Source organism: Scyliorhinus torazame, chromosome 27 (genome assembly GCF_047496885.1).
Source record: "Scyliorhinus torazame isolate Kashiwa2021f chromosome 27, sScyTor2.1, whole genome shotgun sequence".
Classification (NCBI taxonomy): domain Eukaryota; kingdom Metazoa; phylum Chordata; class Chondrichthyes; order Carcharhiniformes; family Scyliorhinidae; genus Scyliorhinus; species Scyliorhinus torazame.
Window position 1 is genome coordinate 6779099 of NC_092733.1, and position 17083 is coordinate 6796181.

Here is a 17083-nt window from a genome sequence, read left to right on the forward strand (position 1 = left end):
CTTTGTTCCGTGCTCATCATTTAGTAGGTTTCTGTTCCCCCCGCCCAATTTGGTTTTCACTTCTTTTGTTGTAATTGCAAGCCAGCTCAGTCTCTTCCTCCTGGGAACCCCACTGCCTGGAGGTTCCCCTCCAAGTCACACCATCCTGACCTGGAAATATATCGCTGTTCTTTCACTGTCGCTGGGTCAAAATCCTGGAACTCCCTCCCTAACAGCGCTGCGGGTGTACCTACACCTCACGGACTGCAGCTGGTTCAAGAAGGCAGCTCACCACCACCTTCTCGAGGGGCAATTAGGGGTGGGCGATTAAATGCTGGGTGGAGCCAGCGAAGCCCAAATCCCGTAAATTAATTTATAAAACTTCTGGACCACTGCCCGTCTCCCAGAACGCTGACTGCCCAGAAATCACTTTTGTTAAAGATTCAGTCGTGACCTGAACCTGGCCGAATAGCCACTGTCTGGCTGCGGTGCTGGATGCAGGTGTGAAGGACACCTACAGCCCCCCTCCCCCGGTTGAATATTCTGGAGTGAATAATCCAGGACAGAATAGGCTGCAGTTCAATTATCGATCACACCCACTGGAGATTGCAAAGCCAAAAACAGAATAATGCTGATCTGTCTCCATTAATTAATCAGGTGAATATTTCAGTCCTACAACAACCCCTGCTTGCTTAGATAATGTGACAGCGAGGGTGCTACAAAGCAATGAGTCTGATTTACTGCTCTTGTTTCGTACCCCGTCCATCCCCATCCCCCCCACCCCCCCATCACTGGTGCACTGTGGCTGCACTGGATACGAGCTACACGATGCATTGCATCAATCAGGACAAACCAAGCAAGGGAATACATGATAAACGGCAGGACCCTGGGAAGCCCCGAGGATCAGAGGGACCTTGGTGTCCATGTACACACGTCCCTTGAGGTAGCAGAGCAGGTGGATACAGTGAGAAGGCATGTGGTATACTTGCCTTTATTAGCCGAGGCAGAGAGCGGGGAGGTTATGCTGGAACTGTACAAATGATTGGTTAGAGTATTGTGAGCAGTTCTGGAATCCACATTACAGGAGGGATGTGCTAGCACTGGAAAGGGTGCAGAGGAGATTTACCAGGATGTTGCCTGGGCGGGAGAGTGTTCGTTATGAAGAGAGATTGGATAGACTGGGATTGTTTTCCTTGGAACAGAGGAGACTGAGGGGGGGACAGGATTGAGATGTGTAAAATTACGAGGGGCATCGATAGAGTCGACAGGAAGAAACTTTTTCCCAATAACCATAGATTTAAGGCAAGGAACAGGAGGTTCCGAGGAATGTGAGGGAAAACATTTTCCCCAGAGGGTCTGGAACCCGCTGCCTGAAAGGGTGGAGGAGGCAGAGACCCTCATAACATTTAAGAAGTATTTAGATGTGCACTTGCGATCCCAGGGCAGTCCCGGCTATGGGGCAAGTGCTGGGGAATGGGGTTAGAATGGTTAGGTGGCTGTTTTTCACACGAAAACGGCTGTTTTTGCAGACAGAATAGCGTATTCGGCTCTGGGGAAGTCGGCCCAGATCGATACCTGCGACCATTAGCAGCACATCAACCCAGACATCTGCAGTTTAATCGGCTATCCCCGGGAACAATTGCAACATATTAGCAATTGAATGCCGGGCCAGACCTGTCGGTGCCTGCAGTGGCCGAAACAAAGACAGGTGAACGACCACCCCCCGATCGAGGAATCGCCCCATTATTGGAGCATATCGAACCCAGTGATTGGGAACAAGTCCAATCACTTGGGACTCAGGGTCAAAGGCCGCCCCGAGAGGCGGGAAGCCCCTGGGCCCTATAAAGTGAGGGGCCAAGTTCAGATCTCTCTCTCTCTCGTCTTCTCCTGCTCGAGACCTTCGCAAGAACATCCACCAGAAACAGTAAGTTTGACTCCACCGATCGCTACCCGATAAAGACTCCTAGCCATCGACCCATATCAGCCTTTTGAATCCCGCAGGCCAGATCCGATTCGATAAGCCATTCGTTGCCCTGACCTGGTGGGCCCTTCCTAAAGTTAAGTATTGGCCAGTAGTGGTAGGTTTCTATGTAGATAGGATTATTGTGTAAGCATTAATTGTTGTATATAATAAATGACCGTTGATTTCAATCTTACTAAGCGGTGTGCTGACTTATTAATCATTACTTGAGCTTGAACCACGTGGCGGTATCAGAAAGGTATCAGAGCTAATAAAACTAAGGCTAAGAAAAGCATCCTGTTACTGTAGCTTTCAACCGGAAAGCTGTAGGAGTTAATGTCTCATAGCTTCAATGTGGTAGTTACTTATGTCAGTTTGGTTAACCCTTTATCAGCTGCAGTGGGGAGGTCACAGCTAACAGTGCTTGGTGTTCTGAATCTGATATGGGTCTTGGGGAGGGCGGTAGTTGTAGGTAGGGCACTGTTGAGAGTGGGGTGATCTAGTTCGATCGCGGCTCAGGATCACTGTCCGTGTGGAGTTTGCACATTCTCCCCGTGTCTGCGTGGGTTTCGTCCCCACAACCCAAAGGTGTGCAGGCTAGGTGGATTGGCCACGCTAAATTGCCCCTTAATTGGAAAAAATGAATTGGTTACTCTAAATTTTTAAAAAAAGAGAGTGGGGGGATCTAAATGGGGCTCTGAGGCAGTATCGGAGAGGGGGCGGGGTGTTGGCGGGGAGGAAGATGGAAGCAGTTGGTGGGAGACAATTTTCTGAACTGGAGATGGGTCCAGATTGACAGGAGGGATGGTGAATATCCTTAAACCTTCAACTCACTGTGAGTGGTGCAGCTATAGAACACACAGTGCAGAAGGCCATTCGGCCCATCGAGTCTGCACTGACACCACTTAAGCCCTCACTTCCACCCTATCCCCGTAACCCAATAACCCCACCTTTGGGCAGCCCAGTACCATAGTGGTTAGCACAATTGCTTCATAGTTCCAGGGTCCCAGGTTCGATTCCCCACTGGGTCACTGTCTGTGCGGAGTCTGCACATCCTCCCCGTGTGTGCGTGGGTTTCCTCCGGGTGCTCCAGTTTCCTCCCACAGTCCAAAGATGTGCAGGTTCGGTGGATTGGCCATGATAAAATTGCCCTTAGTGTCCAAAATTGCCCTTAGTGTTGGGTGGGGTTACTGGGTTATGGGGATAGGGTGGAGGTGTTGATCTTGGGTGGGGTGCTCTTTCCAAGGGCCGGTGCAGACTCGATGGGCCGAATGGCCTCCTTCTGCGCTGTAAATTCTATCTATGATAACCTTATTGGTCACTAAGGGAATCTAACTTGGGACCCTGGTGCTATGAAGCCACAGTGCTAACCACTATGCTGCCCTGAGGCCAGCCGATAGGCCAGTCAGCACCAGTAATAAATAACCGTGCAATTTTAAGACATGTGTGGACCAGGCGTTACTGCAGACAGACTGATAGTTCAGGGCGGTGCTGGTGGAGATGTTTCCTCATGTCGGATGTCCCCCCAGTGTTCTGCCGACCATCGCTCCTGCAAACTGGGAGCCAGCCCCTCTCTCAGAGAGTAACAATCCCCGGCTTCAGTATTACATGTATGTAAGTATCAAGATATTTCTCAGGTGTGGAAATACACAACTTTAGTGCAACACTTGTTAGTTTATTAATGCGATTAACACTGCTACGGCCACGTTTATTAGTTCCCTTGAATTTATATTGGGCTAGGGTGGCACATTGGTTAGCACTGCTGCCTCACGGCGCCGAGGACCCGGGTTCGAACCCGGTTCTGGGTCACTGTCCGTGTGGAGTTTGCACATTCTCCCCGTGTCTGCGTGGGTTTCGCCCCCACAACCCAAAGCTGTGCCGGGTAGGTGGATTGGTCACGCTAAATTGCCCCTTAATTGGGAAAAGAAATAATTGGGTACTCTAAATTTAAAAAAAGGAATTTAGACTGGATTGATACGGCCACTGAATGTCTGTGTAGTCAGGCTGGATGGAGACAGCAGCTTCCTTTCTCTGCACGATATTACTGAACAAGTTGAGTTTTTGCAGCCATGCCCAGAATGTTATATTGGTTGAATGTGTGACCGTATGTGTTGCTTGCCAGTTATGTAACCATATATCGGGCTGCACAGTCGCGCAGTGGTTAGCACTGCAGCCTCACGGCTCTGGGTCACTGTCTGTGTGGAGTTTGCACATTCTCCCCGTGTCTGCGTGGGTTTCGCCCCCACAACCCAAAGATGTACAGGGTAGGGGGATTGGCCGCGCTAAATTGCCCCTGAATTGGAAAAAATGAATTGGGTACTCTAAATTTAAAAAAACAAAAATGTAACCATATAGCCTGTCTTTCCTGTTGTGTAATGAATGCATTACGGATGCTGACTCAGTCATGTTTCCCCCCACCAGCTCAATTGTGTCTTTGTGGCTTTGGTCCTTTTTCCTTTTATAAATTTAGAGATTCATTTTTTCCAATTAAGGGGCAATTTAGCGAGGCCAACCCACCGACCCCGCACAATGTGGCTTCAGTTCTTGATGAATCTGTGGTTGAAGCGATTCCAAGACTGGCTCAGACTGCCACCTGGTAGAAAGAAAGAGTTACATTTCTGTAGCGCCTTTTGCGATGCTCCCAAAGTGGTCACAGGAATCCTCCAAAGCCCGGCAGTGTTTGCGGGGAAATCCACTTCGCGGCTCAGGCCAGTGAGCCTTGGCCGTTTGCGGGATAGTCAACTGGAGTAGGCTTCACAGTTGAGCCTGCCTCCATCATTAGGAGCCAGTCAGTGATTTACAGCGAAAGGAAATCCTGGCAATTGCTTTTTCTACAAGCCTGTGGGACTGAAAGCAATTGGAGGTTCCCAACCACTTTGATCCAGATGAGAGTTTAGCCAACAGAGATTGGGATCAAACCTTAGCTTGTCTGTAAAATGCTGTATGCATGCCATCAGGAGTGTTGACAATTTGCTGCTTAACTGAATAATCAGTGGCTTCCTGTTCACATCGACTGCTGAACGAATTGCCCACAGGAAACACAACAAATAAAGCTGTGTTGAATCCACCCAGAAGTGACACCTCTGTTTCTTGCTCTGATGTAAAGCAGCGTGGTGTTCAGATCTAACAGTTTGACAAAAAAAGAGTGCCAAGGGCGAACACCCCGGGTAAGGAACAAGAACGTTTGTTTACAGGTGCGGAACTCCTCGCTAAAGCAAATGCTTTGGGCTACTGGGATTTAACTTTCAGGTGAGTGGTGGGGGATTATTGTAACTGTCGCTTCCCAGTAACAGGATCTGATCAGGAAATGCTTGAATTTCGATTCTCTTCTGAATGGATGTGAAGTTTACTGGTGTTGTGGGGGGACACGTTTCGATACGCTGCAGAGAAAAGGGTTTGACCTGTTCTTGATATCGTACAAAGGCTTGAGATGTAAAATCTGGTCCCCTGCATCGGTGCAAATTACAGGTGATTACATCAGCTCATCCACATCTGAATGGCAATTCTGTCGGGTTTCCAGTAATCAGGAAGAACAATATTGTGGAGTTTGACTTGTTACGATCTCTGCTACACGATAGAGCTCTTTCCACCCTCTCTGAAATCTCACCCAGTTTAAACATGTCACATTATAATATGGCCCAAAGTGATAACTGGACTGACTCACTCTGATTCCGCCTCTGAGACAAGAGGCTTTTTCTGTATATTTAAAATAACCAATTCTTTTGTTTTCTAATTAAGGAGCAATTTAGCGCGGCCAATTCACCTAACATCTTTTTTGTGTTGTGGGGGGTGAGACCCACGCAGACACGGGGAGAATGTGCAAACTCCACACGGACAGTGACCCGCGGCCGGGATCGAACCCAGGTCCTCAGCGCCGTGAGGCAGCAGTGCTAACCACTGCGCCACTGTGTCGACCTTGAACAAAGAACCATAACAGTACTGGAACATGCCCTTCGGTCCTCCAAGCCTGTACCGGTCATGTTACCACGCCTGGCCCAAACCCTAAAGAACAAAGAACAACGCAGCACAGGGATAGGTTTTGAGATACTTTGCATGATTGAGCACAGTCCGGGCCTACACACCTGCGCTTTGCTGAGGGAGTGCTGCACTGTCAGATGCCATTGTTTGGATGAAGAATGAAACCAAGGGCCTGTCGCTAGGTGATTGTAGCTCCTTGAGCTCCTTCTCCACTCGTCTTTTAATCCTTTATTTGAACCTGGTGTTGGAGCTGCTGTGTGCATCTGGATGATGGCCCCCATGGAAGATTTATCTTGGTTGAGGATCTCGGCTCCACGCGCTGGCCATTAGAGCTCCATTTGAAGAATTGCAGGGTAATTTTATGAGGGGTGGCATTGCACAAGAGTTCTTGCACTCGAGAGAGCACTTTTCCTGGTGAGGATCCTCCTTCTTGTGGTCAAGATCCTAATGGATGGGGCGCTAATCACTGGTCCTCTATCGTTATATTCCCAACGCTTCTGGTGGGGGGTTGGAGGTGGCCAAGTGGGGTCAGATCATTCCCCCCGACCGGGGCCTATTCTGGGCGTCGGAGAGATGTCATGGTGAAAGTGATGGCGTCTCGTGCTTCGATCATTGTAGTCCTTGAGCGATCCAGAAGTGTGTTTGTTGATCCTGTTAATTCGCTTCCTTCGCGTGCAACATGGATGATGTATTTATCCTGCAATTCTTCTATAATCCTGGATGTTACTCCCTGGCGATCGTGTGGTTGATTATTTATTGTTTCCTGCAAGGGCCTGTGAGATGTGAGCATGAGGGAGGGTCGATTATGTGAAATGTGATCTGTGCAGAGTCCTTTTTTGTCATTGTGTCTCATAATCTTTGTGGCCGGGGGAGGGGAGTGTATTTTATCACCCCGGACCCCCCCTCACCATAAAGCGGGGTGGAGGGTGGATGGTTGGGGCTAGTAGGGTTACTTCAGTCCTCACTGAGATTGAGGGTAGCTCTTCTCCACACACCCAGTTTGCGCTAATCCGGCTCGAGTTGTTTTTTATTTATAATTTTAAAAAATGTTATTTGAATTTAAGAATCCACGTCTTCATCCTTCGATGGCCTGGGCAGAGTTCATATACTGGGGAGGATTGGATTCTCCTTCTCCTGCGTCCCGCTCTCTCTCTTTACTTCCTTTGAGCTATTGGAATGTGAAGATAAGTACTGGCGCACGCTGAGGTGGGATTGATAAATTGTGGTTGGATTGTTGAGGGGGAGGGTTGCCCTGGGTACTGCGATGGGGGTCAGGTTGAGTTAGTTTGGGCATCCTTTCCTTGGGTTTTTCTATCCAGGAGGACTTTCTTCTGGTTCTCACCCTGGTCTGGCCCAGGGGTTTGGTGGGGGAAGGGGCGATTCCGTAGTTGTGGCGGGGAGGGAGGTATCTCCCGTCCCTTCCATGGTGCCCGATTATCGACCATATTCCTTCTTCCCAGAGCTGACACCTCTGCTTTTTGCTCTGACGTAAAAGCAAACTGTTCAGACCTTCCAGTTAGGCCACAAGAGTGCAAATGAGGAACTCCCCGGGGAGAAGGAATCAGAAAGTTTGTTCAAAGGGGGTTTGGGGCCTCCCTGGGCTGGGGTTCGAGTAATAATCCTCTTATTCTTAGTCTGAAATGGGACGGTGTATTGTCCTCAATGGGGTTGGAGAGGTGCACGTCTGGCTGGGGTGCGGGTTTTGGGGTGAGCTGGAGGTGTTGTTTCCTGTGGGTCGGGAGGTGCCGGACTAGACCAGCTCTGGTGGTGTCGCTAGTATCCTGTTACTCCTGAGGCCTTGAGATGTCTTTTCTTGAAGGCACTTAATGGGGACATGCTGAGAGGTTGAGATTTGCTACTTTGGTGCACAGGGGCCTGGGGATGAGCCAGGTCCTGTACTTTGGTGGATTTCCTGTTGCCCCCCTGGGGAGGGGGGGGGAGGCCAAATCACTGAGTGTCTTTAAGACGCGGGAGGCGGGACAGCACGGTGGCGCAGTGGGTTAGCACTGCAGCCTCACGGCGCCGAGGTCCCGGGTTCGATCCCGGCCCTGAGTCTCTGCGTGTGGAGTTTGCACATTCTCCCCGTGTCTGTGTGGGTTTTGCCCCCACAACCCAAAGATGTGCAGGCTAGGTGGATTGGCCACACTAAATTGCCCCTTAATTGGAAAAAATGAATTGGGTACTCTAAATTTATAATAAAAAAACAAAAAAAAGACCTGGTAGGCACGGTGGCACTGTGGTTAGCACTGCTGCCTCACGGTGCGGGGTCCCGGGTTCTATCCCGGCCCTGGTTACAGTTTGATAGGTTCTTGATCAATAAGGGGTTCAGCGGTTATGGGGAGAAGGTAGGGGAATGGGGATGAGAAAATATCAGCCATGATTGAATGGCGGAGCAGACTCGATGGGCCGAATGGCTTAATTCTGCTCCTCTGTCTCATGGTCTTATGTTCTAGTGGCCCCTTCTCTTCTACATTTGTGGATGTTCAATGGTCTCCAGGGAGGTTTGGGGCCTGGGTTGGGTCCTGATCCTTTTGTTATCTGGTGAGTTCATTCTGATAGTACCAGTTCTTCCTTCCATCCGCTTTGCCATTGGGAGGCCCTGAAGGTTTGATCATTAACTGCAATGACTAGTGAGGTCCTGCAGGGGTCAGTGCTGGGACTCCAGCTGTTCACAATATCCATTAATGATCTGGACGAAGGAATTGTATGTAATATCTCCAAATGTGCAGACGGCACTAAGCTGGGTGGCAGTGTGAGCTGTGAGGAGGATGCAAAGAGGCTGCAGGGTGATTTGGACAGGCTGGCTGAGTGGGCGGATATTTGGCAAATGCAATCTAATGAGGGTAAATGTCAGGTTACCCACTTTGGCGGCTAAAACAGGAAGGCAGATTATTATCTGAATAGTGGTAGTTTATGAAAAGGGGAAGTGCAACGAGACCTGGGTGTCTCGGTGGAACAGTCGCTGAAGTTTGGTATGCAGATACAGCAGGCGGTGAGGGAAGCTAATGACATGCTGGCCTTCATAGCAAGAGGATTTGAGTATAGGAGTAGGAATGAATTGCTGCAGTTATACTGGGCCTTGGACTAAGAGGAATTGATAAAGTAAACGTGGCCCCAATGATCCTCCTTTTGGGGCGATCTAGAACGAGAGGTCATGGTTATATGTTGAGGCAGTAGATTTAGAACTGAGATGAGGAACTACTTCCCGCAGAGGGTGGTGAATTGGTGGAACTCGCTGCCCCATAGTGCGGTGGAGTCAGAATCATTAAATGGTTTCAAGAAGGAGATAGATATATTTCTGATTTTAAAACACAGGTTAAAGGGATATGGGGAACATGTGGGGAGGTGGATTTGAGACCAGGAAGAGATCAGCCGTGATCTGATTGGATGGCGGAGCAGGCTCGAAGGGCTGAATGGCCGACTTCATAGAATAATAGAATTTACAGTGCAGAAGGAGGCCATTCGGCCCATCGAGTCTATACACTTGGAAAGAGCACCCTACCCAAGCCCATGCATCCACCCTGCCCCCCTAACCCCACTGAACCTTTTTGGACAATGAGGGCAATTTAGCATGGCCAATCCACCTACCCGGCACATTTTTGGGAGGAAACTGGGTGGGGGGTTGGGGTGGGTTGGGGGTTGGGGGTGGGGGTGGGGGGGTGGGGTTGTGGGGGTAGGGATGTGTGTGGGGTGGGGGTGTTGGGGGGGGGGGGCTGGAAGGGGGGGGGGAATTATAGACTGATCCAGAGGGCAACAAAATGTATATAGAGTTAGTTAAATGAAGGACAAAATAAACCTCTCTACAATAAAGTAAATTAGCGCGGGCAAGAAAAATGAAATGTATACACACAAATAGTTTATAAATCAGAGAAAAGCCAATAAAAGATTTTCAAAAAGAAAAATATGTTTGTGAGGAAACCGGAGCACCCGGAGGAAACTCACGCACACACGGGGAGAACGTGCAGACTCCACACAGTGACCCAGCCGGGAATCGAACCTGGGACCCTGGCGCTGTGAAGCAACTGTGCTAACCACTGTGCTGCCTCAGACGTCTGCTCCTAATTGCTATGTTCCTGTGTTCTGCCGTGGGCCTGGATTGGGGCTAGGTTGGGATGTTCAGTATGTACCCAACTCATCCTTTGGACTGGGGTTTTGGCGAATTCCCCCCCCCCCCCCCCGCATTCCACCTTTACCTCATCCAATGGAGTGGATTCTGCTGACAGGATCTGGTTGTAAACACCCGAGATGTTCCATCTCCCCGCCCCCACCAGAGAGAGACAACCTTTTCTCCTCTGTGCAATAAGGTAGAGTAGCAAAGGGATAATGTTACTGTGACCTGGAGGTCTGGAATAATGATGCAGACATGAGTTCAAATCCCACTGCATCAGCTGGGGCAACATCCTGGAACTCCCTCCCTAACAGCACAGTGGGTGTACCTACACCTGACGGAGGTCCAAGAAGGCAGCTCACCCCCACCTTCTGAAGGGCAACTAGGGATGGGCAATAAATGCTGGACTAACCGGTGACGTCTGCATCCCGTAAATGAATAAAAAACAATTACATTCAGTGAGTAGCTATCCCTGGGATAAGGGTGTTGCCCTAGGGTGAGAGACTGAGTAAATGGGATCCATATGCTCTGGGGTTTAGAAGGATGAGGGTGGTCATTGCAGTGTGATCAATTCTGAAGGGGCTTGGCTGGGGAAATCTAGAACAAGGGAGCAATGTTGGACAGCAGTCAATAAAACATCCCGAGTACAGGAACAAGGAGGGTATGTTGAACTTTTACAAGTCACTGGTATGCCCTCAGCTGGAGTTTTGGGTCTAGTTCGGGGCGCCACACGTTAGGAAAGATGTGATGGCACTGGAGGAGAAAATGCAGAAAAGATTCCTGAGAATGACTCCTGGGCTGAGGAACCTCCGTTACAAAGATAGTTTGGAGAAATTGTTTTCCTTGGATAAGGGAAGACTGAGAGGAGATTTGATTGCTAAACTGTGAGGGGCCTTGGCAGAGTAGACGGGGAGAAACCGTCCCCACTTGTGGAAGGATTGAGAACGAGAGGACACAGAGTTTAAAGTAAAGGAAACCAAAGTGACACGAGCAGAACCTTCTTGACGCAGCGAGAGGTTCGGGTCTGGGTGGCGCTGCCTGAGGCTGTGGAGGAGGCAGGTTCAGCTGAAGCATTCGAAAGGACATTAGCTGAAAAGGAAGAACGTGCAGCGTTATGGGGAGGAGATGGTGGGGATGGCACTGAGTGAGTCCATTCGGAGAGCTAGTACAAACACAATGGGCCAAATGGGCTCCTTGTGTGCTGTACCGATTCTGTGATTCAGAGACAGGATAAGGGAGCATTTCCTTTAGGACTGGGAAGAGGACATTCTTCTTCACTCGAAGAGTTGTGAATCTTTGGCATGCTCCATCGTTGAATATATGTATTTTTTTCTTTTAAAAAAAATTTAAAGTACCCAATTAATTTTGTCCGATTATGGGGCAATTTAGCCCGGCCAATCCACCTACCCTGCACATCTTTGGGTTGTGGGGGCGAAGCCCACGCAGACATGGGGAGAATTTGAATATATTTATGACAGAGATAGACAGTGTTGGTCTCTTGGGGATTAAGGGATATGGGGAGTGGGCAGAAAATGGAAAGTGAAGCCCAAAATTATCCAGCATCGTAATGAATGACAGAGCAACTCGATAGGCCGAATGGTCTATACCTTCTCCTGTTCTTACATCCACCTAAAAATGCAGAGGGGGCTTCGGTTTAACATCATCCAAAAGACCTCTGACAGTGCAGCACTCCCTCAGTACTAACCCTCTGACAGTGCGGCACTACCTCAGTACTGACCCTCTGACAGTGCGGCACTACCTCAGTACTGACCCTCTGACAGTGCGGCACTCCCTCAGTACTGACCCTCTGACAGTGCGGCACTCCCTCAGTACTGACCCTCTGACAGTGCGGCACTCCCTCAGTACTGACCCTCTGACAGTGCGGCACTCCCTCAGTACTGACCCTCTGACAGTGCGGCACTCCCTCAGTACTGACCCTCTGACAGTGCAGCACTCCCTCAATACTGACCCTCTGACAGTGCGGCGCTCCCTCAGTACTGACCCTCTGACAGTGCGGCGCTCCCTCAGTACTGACCCTCTGACAGTGCGGCGCTCCCTCAGTACTGACCCTCTGACAGTGCGGCGCTCCCTCAGTACTGACCCTCTGACAGTGCGGCGCTACCTCAGTACTGACCCTCTGACAGTGCAGCACTCCCTCAGTACTGACCCTCTGACAGTGCAGCACTCCCTCAATACTGACCCTCTGACAGTGCGGCGCTCCCTCAGTACTGACCCTCTGACAGTGCGGCGCTCCCTCAGTACTGACCCTCTGACAGTGCGGCGCTCCCTCAGTACTGACCCTCTGACAGTGCGGCGCTCACTCAGTACTGACCCTCTCACAGTGCGGCGCTCCCTCAGTACTGACCCTCTGACAGTGCTGTGCTCCCTCAGTACTGACCCTCTGACAGTGCCGCACTCCCTCAATACTGACCCTCTGACAGTGCGGCGCTCCCTCAGTACTGACCCTCTGACAGTGCGGCGCTCCCTCAGTACTGACCCTCTGACAGTGCGGCGCTCCCTCAGTACTGACCCTCTGACAGTGCGGCGCTCACTCAGTACTGACCCTCTCACAGTGCGGCGCTCCCTCAGTACTGACCCTCTGACAGTGCGGCGCTCCCTCAGTACTGACCCTCTGACAGTGCTGTGCTCCCTCAGTACTGACCCTCTCACAGTGCAGCACTCCCTCAGTACTGACCCTCTGACAGTGCGGCACTCCCTCAGTACTGACCCTCTGACAGTGCAGCACTCCCTCAGTACTGACCCTCTGACAGTGCGGCACTCCCTCAGTACTGACCCTCTGACAGTGCGGCACTCCCTCAGTACTGACCCTCTGACAGTGCAGCACTCCCTCAGTACTGACCCTCTGACAGTGCAGCACTCCCTCAGTACTGACCCTCTGACAGTGCAGCATTCCCTCAATACTGGATTCTCAGCCTGGATTATGCACGGGGGTCTCTGGAGTGGGGGGTTAACTCACACCCAGTGATGCACAGCTCTGGCATGCGATTCAGTTGGTTCAATCTTCAAGCATCTATTTTATTTTTAAAAATAAATAAATTTAGAGTCTCCAATTAATTTTTTCCCATTAAGGGACAATTTAGCATGGCCAATCCACCCACCCTGCACATCTTTGGGTTGTGGGGGCGAAACCCACACAAGCACGGGGAGAATGTGCAAAACTCCACACGGACAGTGACCCAGAGCCGGGATTGAACCTGGGACCTCAGCACCGTGAGGCAGCAGTGCTAACCACTGCACCTCCATGCTGCCTCTTATTGAAGCATCTATTAAGGAAATCTTATTGTCAGAATTTCTATATTTCAGCATGGTATCATCAGATGATTCCAATCAAGATAAAAGCAAAACATTGTGGAGTTACTCAGCAACGTGACAGGGTCTGTGGAGAGAGGAAGAGTTAAATTTTCAGGTTGATGATGAAATTGTGATGAAACCTGACTGATCAGAAACACTGACTTATTTCTCCACAGACGCTGGCCGACCTGCTGAGCATTCTCTGTTTTTATTTCAGGTTTTCAGAATCTGCAGTATTTTGCTTTAGAATTCCATTGTAGAGAAGTGGAAACACTCTCTTCTGCCCAGGCAGATCCCAAGAATGCCTCAGTGGAATTTTTAACTGAAAGTAACATTTCTATCACCGCCCAATTGCAGGATGGATTGAAGCAATTGCACTTGAGGAACTTTTCCCGATGCCCATTGTCCAGTCGTTATTCCCATTTCAGAAGCAAGTTCGAAAGCCCACTGGCTGAGACCTGGTTGATTACAGGGGCTGGTTTAGCACACAGGGCTAAATCGCTGGCTTTGAAAGCAGACCAAGGCAGGCCAGCAGCATGGTTCAATTCCCGTACCGGCCTCCTCGAACAGGCGCCGGAATGTGGCGACGAGGGGCTTTTCACAGTAACTTCATTGAAGCCTACTTGGGACAATAAGTGATTATTATTATTGGGTCAATTTCTCTCTCTCAAATTTTTAGTTCAGGTTCAAAGTGAAGCTGTTGAAATCAGAGGACTCCTGTCAAAACCACGGGCTGGGCAGAGAAACGGAATTAACGTTCAGAGTTCTTCCCTTTTCAGAATTGTTCTAACCCCTCTTGTTATCTCTGCAGGGGATCAAGCAGCTGATCACTGATTCTGGAGATACCGACCTTCCAAAGGAGGCGTAGCCTGGCTGAGACAGCCGGAGATGGCAGAAGGAGGCAATACCTGGTCCAATGCTTCATTCGGTGAATTCCAGACGGCATTCCTACCCCTGGCATTTGGCCTTCAATTTATTTGGGCTTTTATCATCAACTCTTTGGCTATCTGGATGTTCCTGAGCCAAAGTAAGCCGTGGCACATTGGTATCATCTACGCCTTTAACCTGGCTCTGAACGACCTGCTCTATGTGATCACTCTGCCTCTGTTGGTTGTTTATTATTTCAATAATAAGAACTGGATATTCGGGGACACGTTTTGTAAGATGGAACGGTTTCTGTTCACCTGTAACCTGTACGGCAGCATGTTCCTCATCACATGTATCAGTTTCAATCGATACCTGGCCATTGTCCACCCCATGTTCACCCGCAATACAATCCAGGCCAAACATGGCAAGGTTGTTAGCCTGTTGGTCTGGGCCCTGGCCATTGCTATAACCTCACCAACACTTTACTTCTCTCGGGTCAGTGTGGCAGGGAACAAGACAGAGTGTTTGGGAACCTCCACTGGTGAGCTGTTGCCAGAATATTTTCCGTACAGCCTGTGCCTGGCTGTTTTTGGGTGTGCTGTCCCCTTCGCAGTGACCTTCTGGTCCTATATTTGCATATTCAGGGAGCTTCGCAGTAGCCAGAGTGTAAGCAGGTCAGAGAGGAGGCAGGTAGCAGTCCTGGTCTGTGTTGTCATCGTGTTGTACGCTGTATCTTTCATCCCATACACCTGCCTGAGGAATATCAATATGTACCGACGTTTATACAATAGAGACAGAGGGAGGCCCATTTCCATATACAAACTCTACCAGGTGAGCAAGTGCCTGCTCACTCTCAGCATGTGCATCCACCCATTACTGTACACAGACTTTTTTCACAAAATCAAGAGGCTGTGTACCAGCGACAGGCAACAGAAACCCACCAGAGCGCAATCAGAATTTTAAAATCGATTCCCGATCATCCTTCAATTGGCCAGACGATATCTTTAATCATTTATGCTTGGGCATGGGTGTGACTGACATTTATTTATTTATTCCTTTTAAATACATTTTGAGTACCCAATTAATTTTTTCCAACCAAGGGGCAATTTTAGCGAGGCCAATCCACCTACCCTGCACATCTTTGGGTTGTGGGGGCGAAACCCACGCTGACACGGGGAGAATGTGCAAACTCCACACGGACAGTGACCCAGAGCCGGGATCGAACCTGGGATCTCGGCGCCGTGAGGCAGCAGTGCTAACCACTGAGCCACCGTGCCGCCAGTGACTGACATTTATTAACAATGTCTCCTTGCCTTGGGTACATCCGAGTGCCTTGCTGGAATTTTGCAGAGGGCGGTTTAGATTCTATCACATTTCTGTGGGTGTGGAGTCACATGGAGACCAGAGTGGGTAAGGAGCATAGAGCTCAGGATCAGTCCATTCAGCCCTTCGCGTCTGCCCCACCAATCAATAAGACCATGGCTGACCTGGCTGTGGTCTCAGCTCCACACTCCTGTCAAACCCCCTCAGCTACCTCCGGGTCGGATCCTCCCCAAACATTTCCAAGTTAATTTGTGGCGGGTTTTTCCCGGGAGTTTCCCTCCGGCTCTGACGGCGAGTTCCCAACCGCTATCCAGTGAAATTGAAAGGGTGGCCCGTTCTATGAGTGAGCCTGTGGGTCTTGGGCACCATTCCCCCCCCCCCCCTAATGAGGTCACCCAGCTATGGGGTCCCTGGGGGTGTCCCCTCTTCAAGCCCCCCCCCCCCCAGTGAGGACACCCAGCTATGGGGTCCCTGGAGGTGTCCCCTCTTCAAGCCCCCCCCCAAGTCCCCTTACAGCACCCCCAACCTCCCAGAGGCCCCTACTTACCTGTCCTGCCCACCCCCACCCTTCAAACACCTCCACCCTCCTTTCATTGGCCCCCCCTTCACCCCGGCCCTTGGCAGTGCCACCCTAGCACCCGGACACCCTTGCACTGGCATCCTGGCACCTGGGCAGTGATTGAGCCAGCTGGGCAGTGCCAAGGCACCCATGTTCCAGGGAGAGGGCCAGGGGGCCAGCCTGCATTGACCTTGACCACCCAGGTGCCACCGATGGCCTGGGAGACCCCTCCGGGTGCCGTTCCGCCTGGTCCACATTTGTGCGGACCAGTGCTGAACAGAGTCTGGCTGTGACCTCTCTGAGGCGGCTGGTGGAACCCGCGAGGCCGGTGGATCCTGGATAAGTTCACCGAAGTTAGTTTGTAACCGGCTTCGGGGCCTGACGTTTGGTCCCATCCCCTTGTGGGCGGGATTCTGACTCTGATGACTCACGGGACTTGGGTGAATCCTGCGAGGCGTGAAGAGTTCCGGGAAGCCTGCAAGAGGGCTCTCCCGGCATTCACCGAGAGATCGCAACGCGGACGGTGTATCGCGCCCAATATGTTTCAATAAGCCCACCTCTCATTCTTCTAAACTCCAATAGATACACGCCCAACCTTCTCAAACTTTCTTCATAAGATAAGCCTTTAATTCCAGGAATGGGTGAAGTGAACATTTTCCAAACTGCTTCGAAGGCAATTATATATATTTTTAAATAAAGGGACTAAGACTGCACACAATATTCCAGATGTCGCCTCACCCAGACCCTATACAGCTGCAGTCAAACTTCCCAACTTTTAGATTCCATTCCCCTCGTAATTAAATGACAATGTTTCATTTGCTGAACCCGCAGATTCACTTTTTGTGATTCCAATCTCTTTTTTTAAAGGACATTTGTTGGGTTTTTCCAACTCTGGCACCTTCACTCTCACTTTTGCTGAAGTCAGTGTTTGGTACAAATTCGCAATCTGCCACAGTGAGGTTTTAGACTCCGGCTTCTCGGACCGTTATTCCGCCTC

At 50.3% G+C, this 17083-nt stretch overlaps 1 protein-coding gene across 1 annotated transcript; it reads left to right on the top strand.

Annotated features, from left to right (window-relative positions):
- Positions 1-5013: 5013 nt before the first annotated feature.
- Positions 5014-15961, top strand: p2ry11 (purinergic receptor P2Y11). Its single transcript, XM_072490867.1, has 2 exons — positions 5014-5188; positions 14149-15961. Exon 2 carries the CDS (start codon positions 14226-14228, stop codon positions 15165-15167), a length of 942 nt encoding a protein of 313 aa, XP_072346968.1. The 5' UTR covers positions 5014-5188; positions 14149-14225; the 3' UTR covers positions 15168-15961.
- Positions 15962-17083: the final 1122 nt, after the last annotated feature.

Excerpts from the sequence above, each read along its gene's own strand:
- p2ry11 (XM_072490867.1), top strand. The coding sequence starts at position 14,226 with ATGGCAGAAGGAGGCAATACCTGGTCCAATGCTTCATTCGGTGAATTC.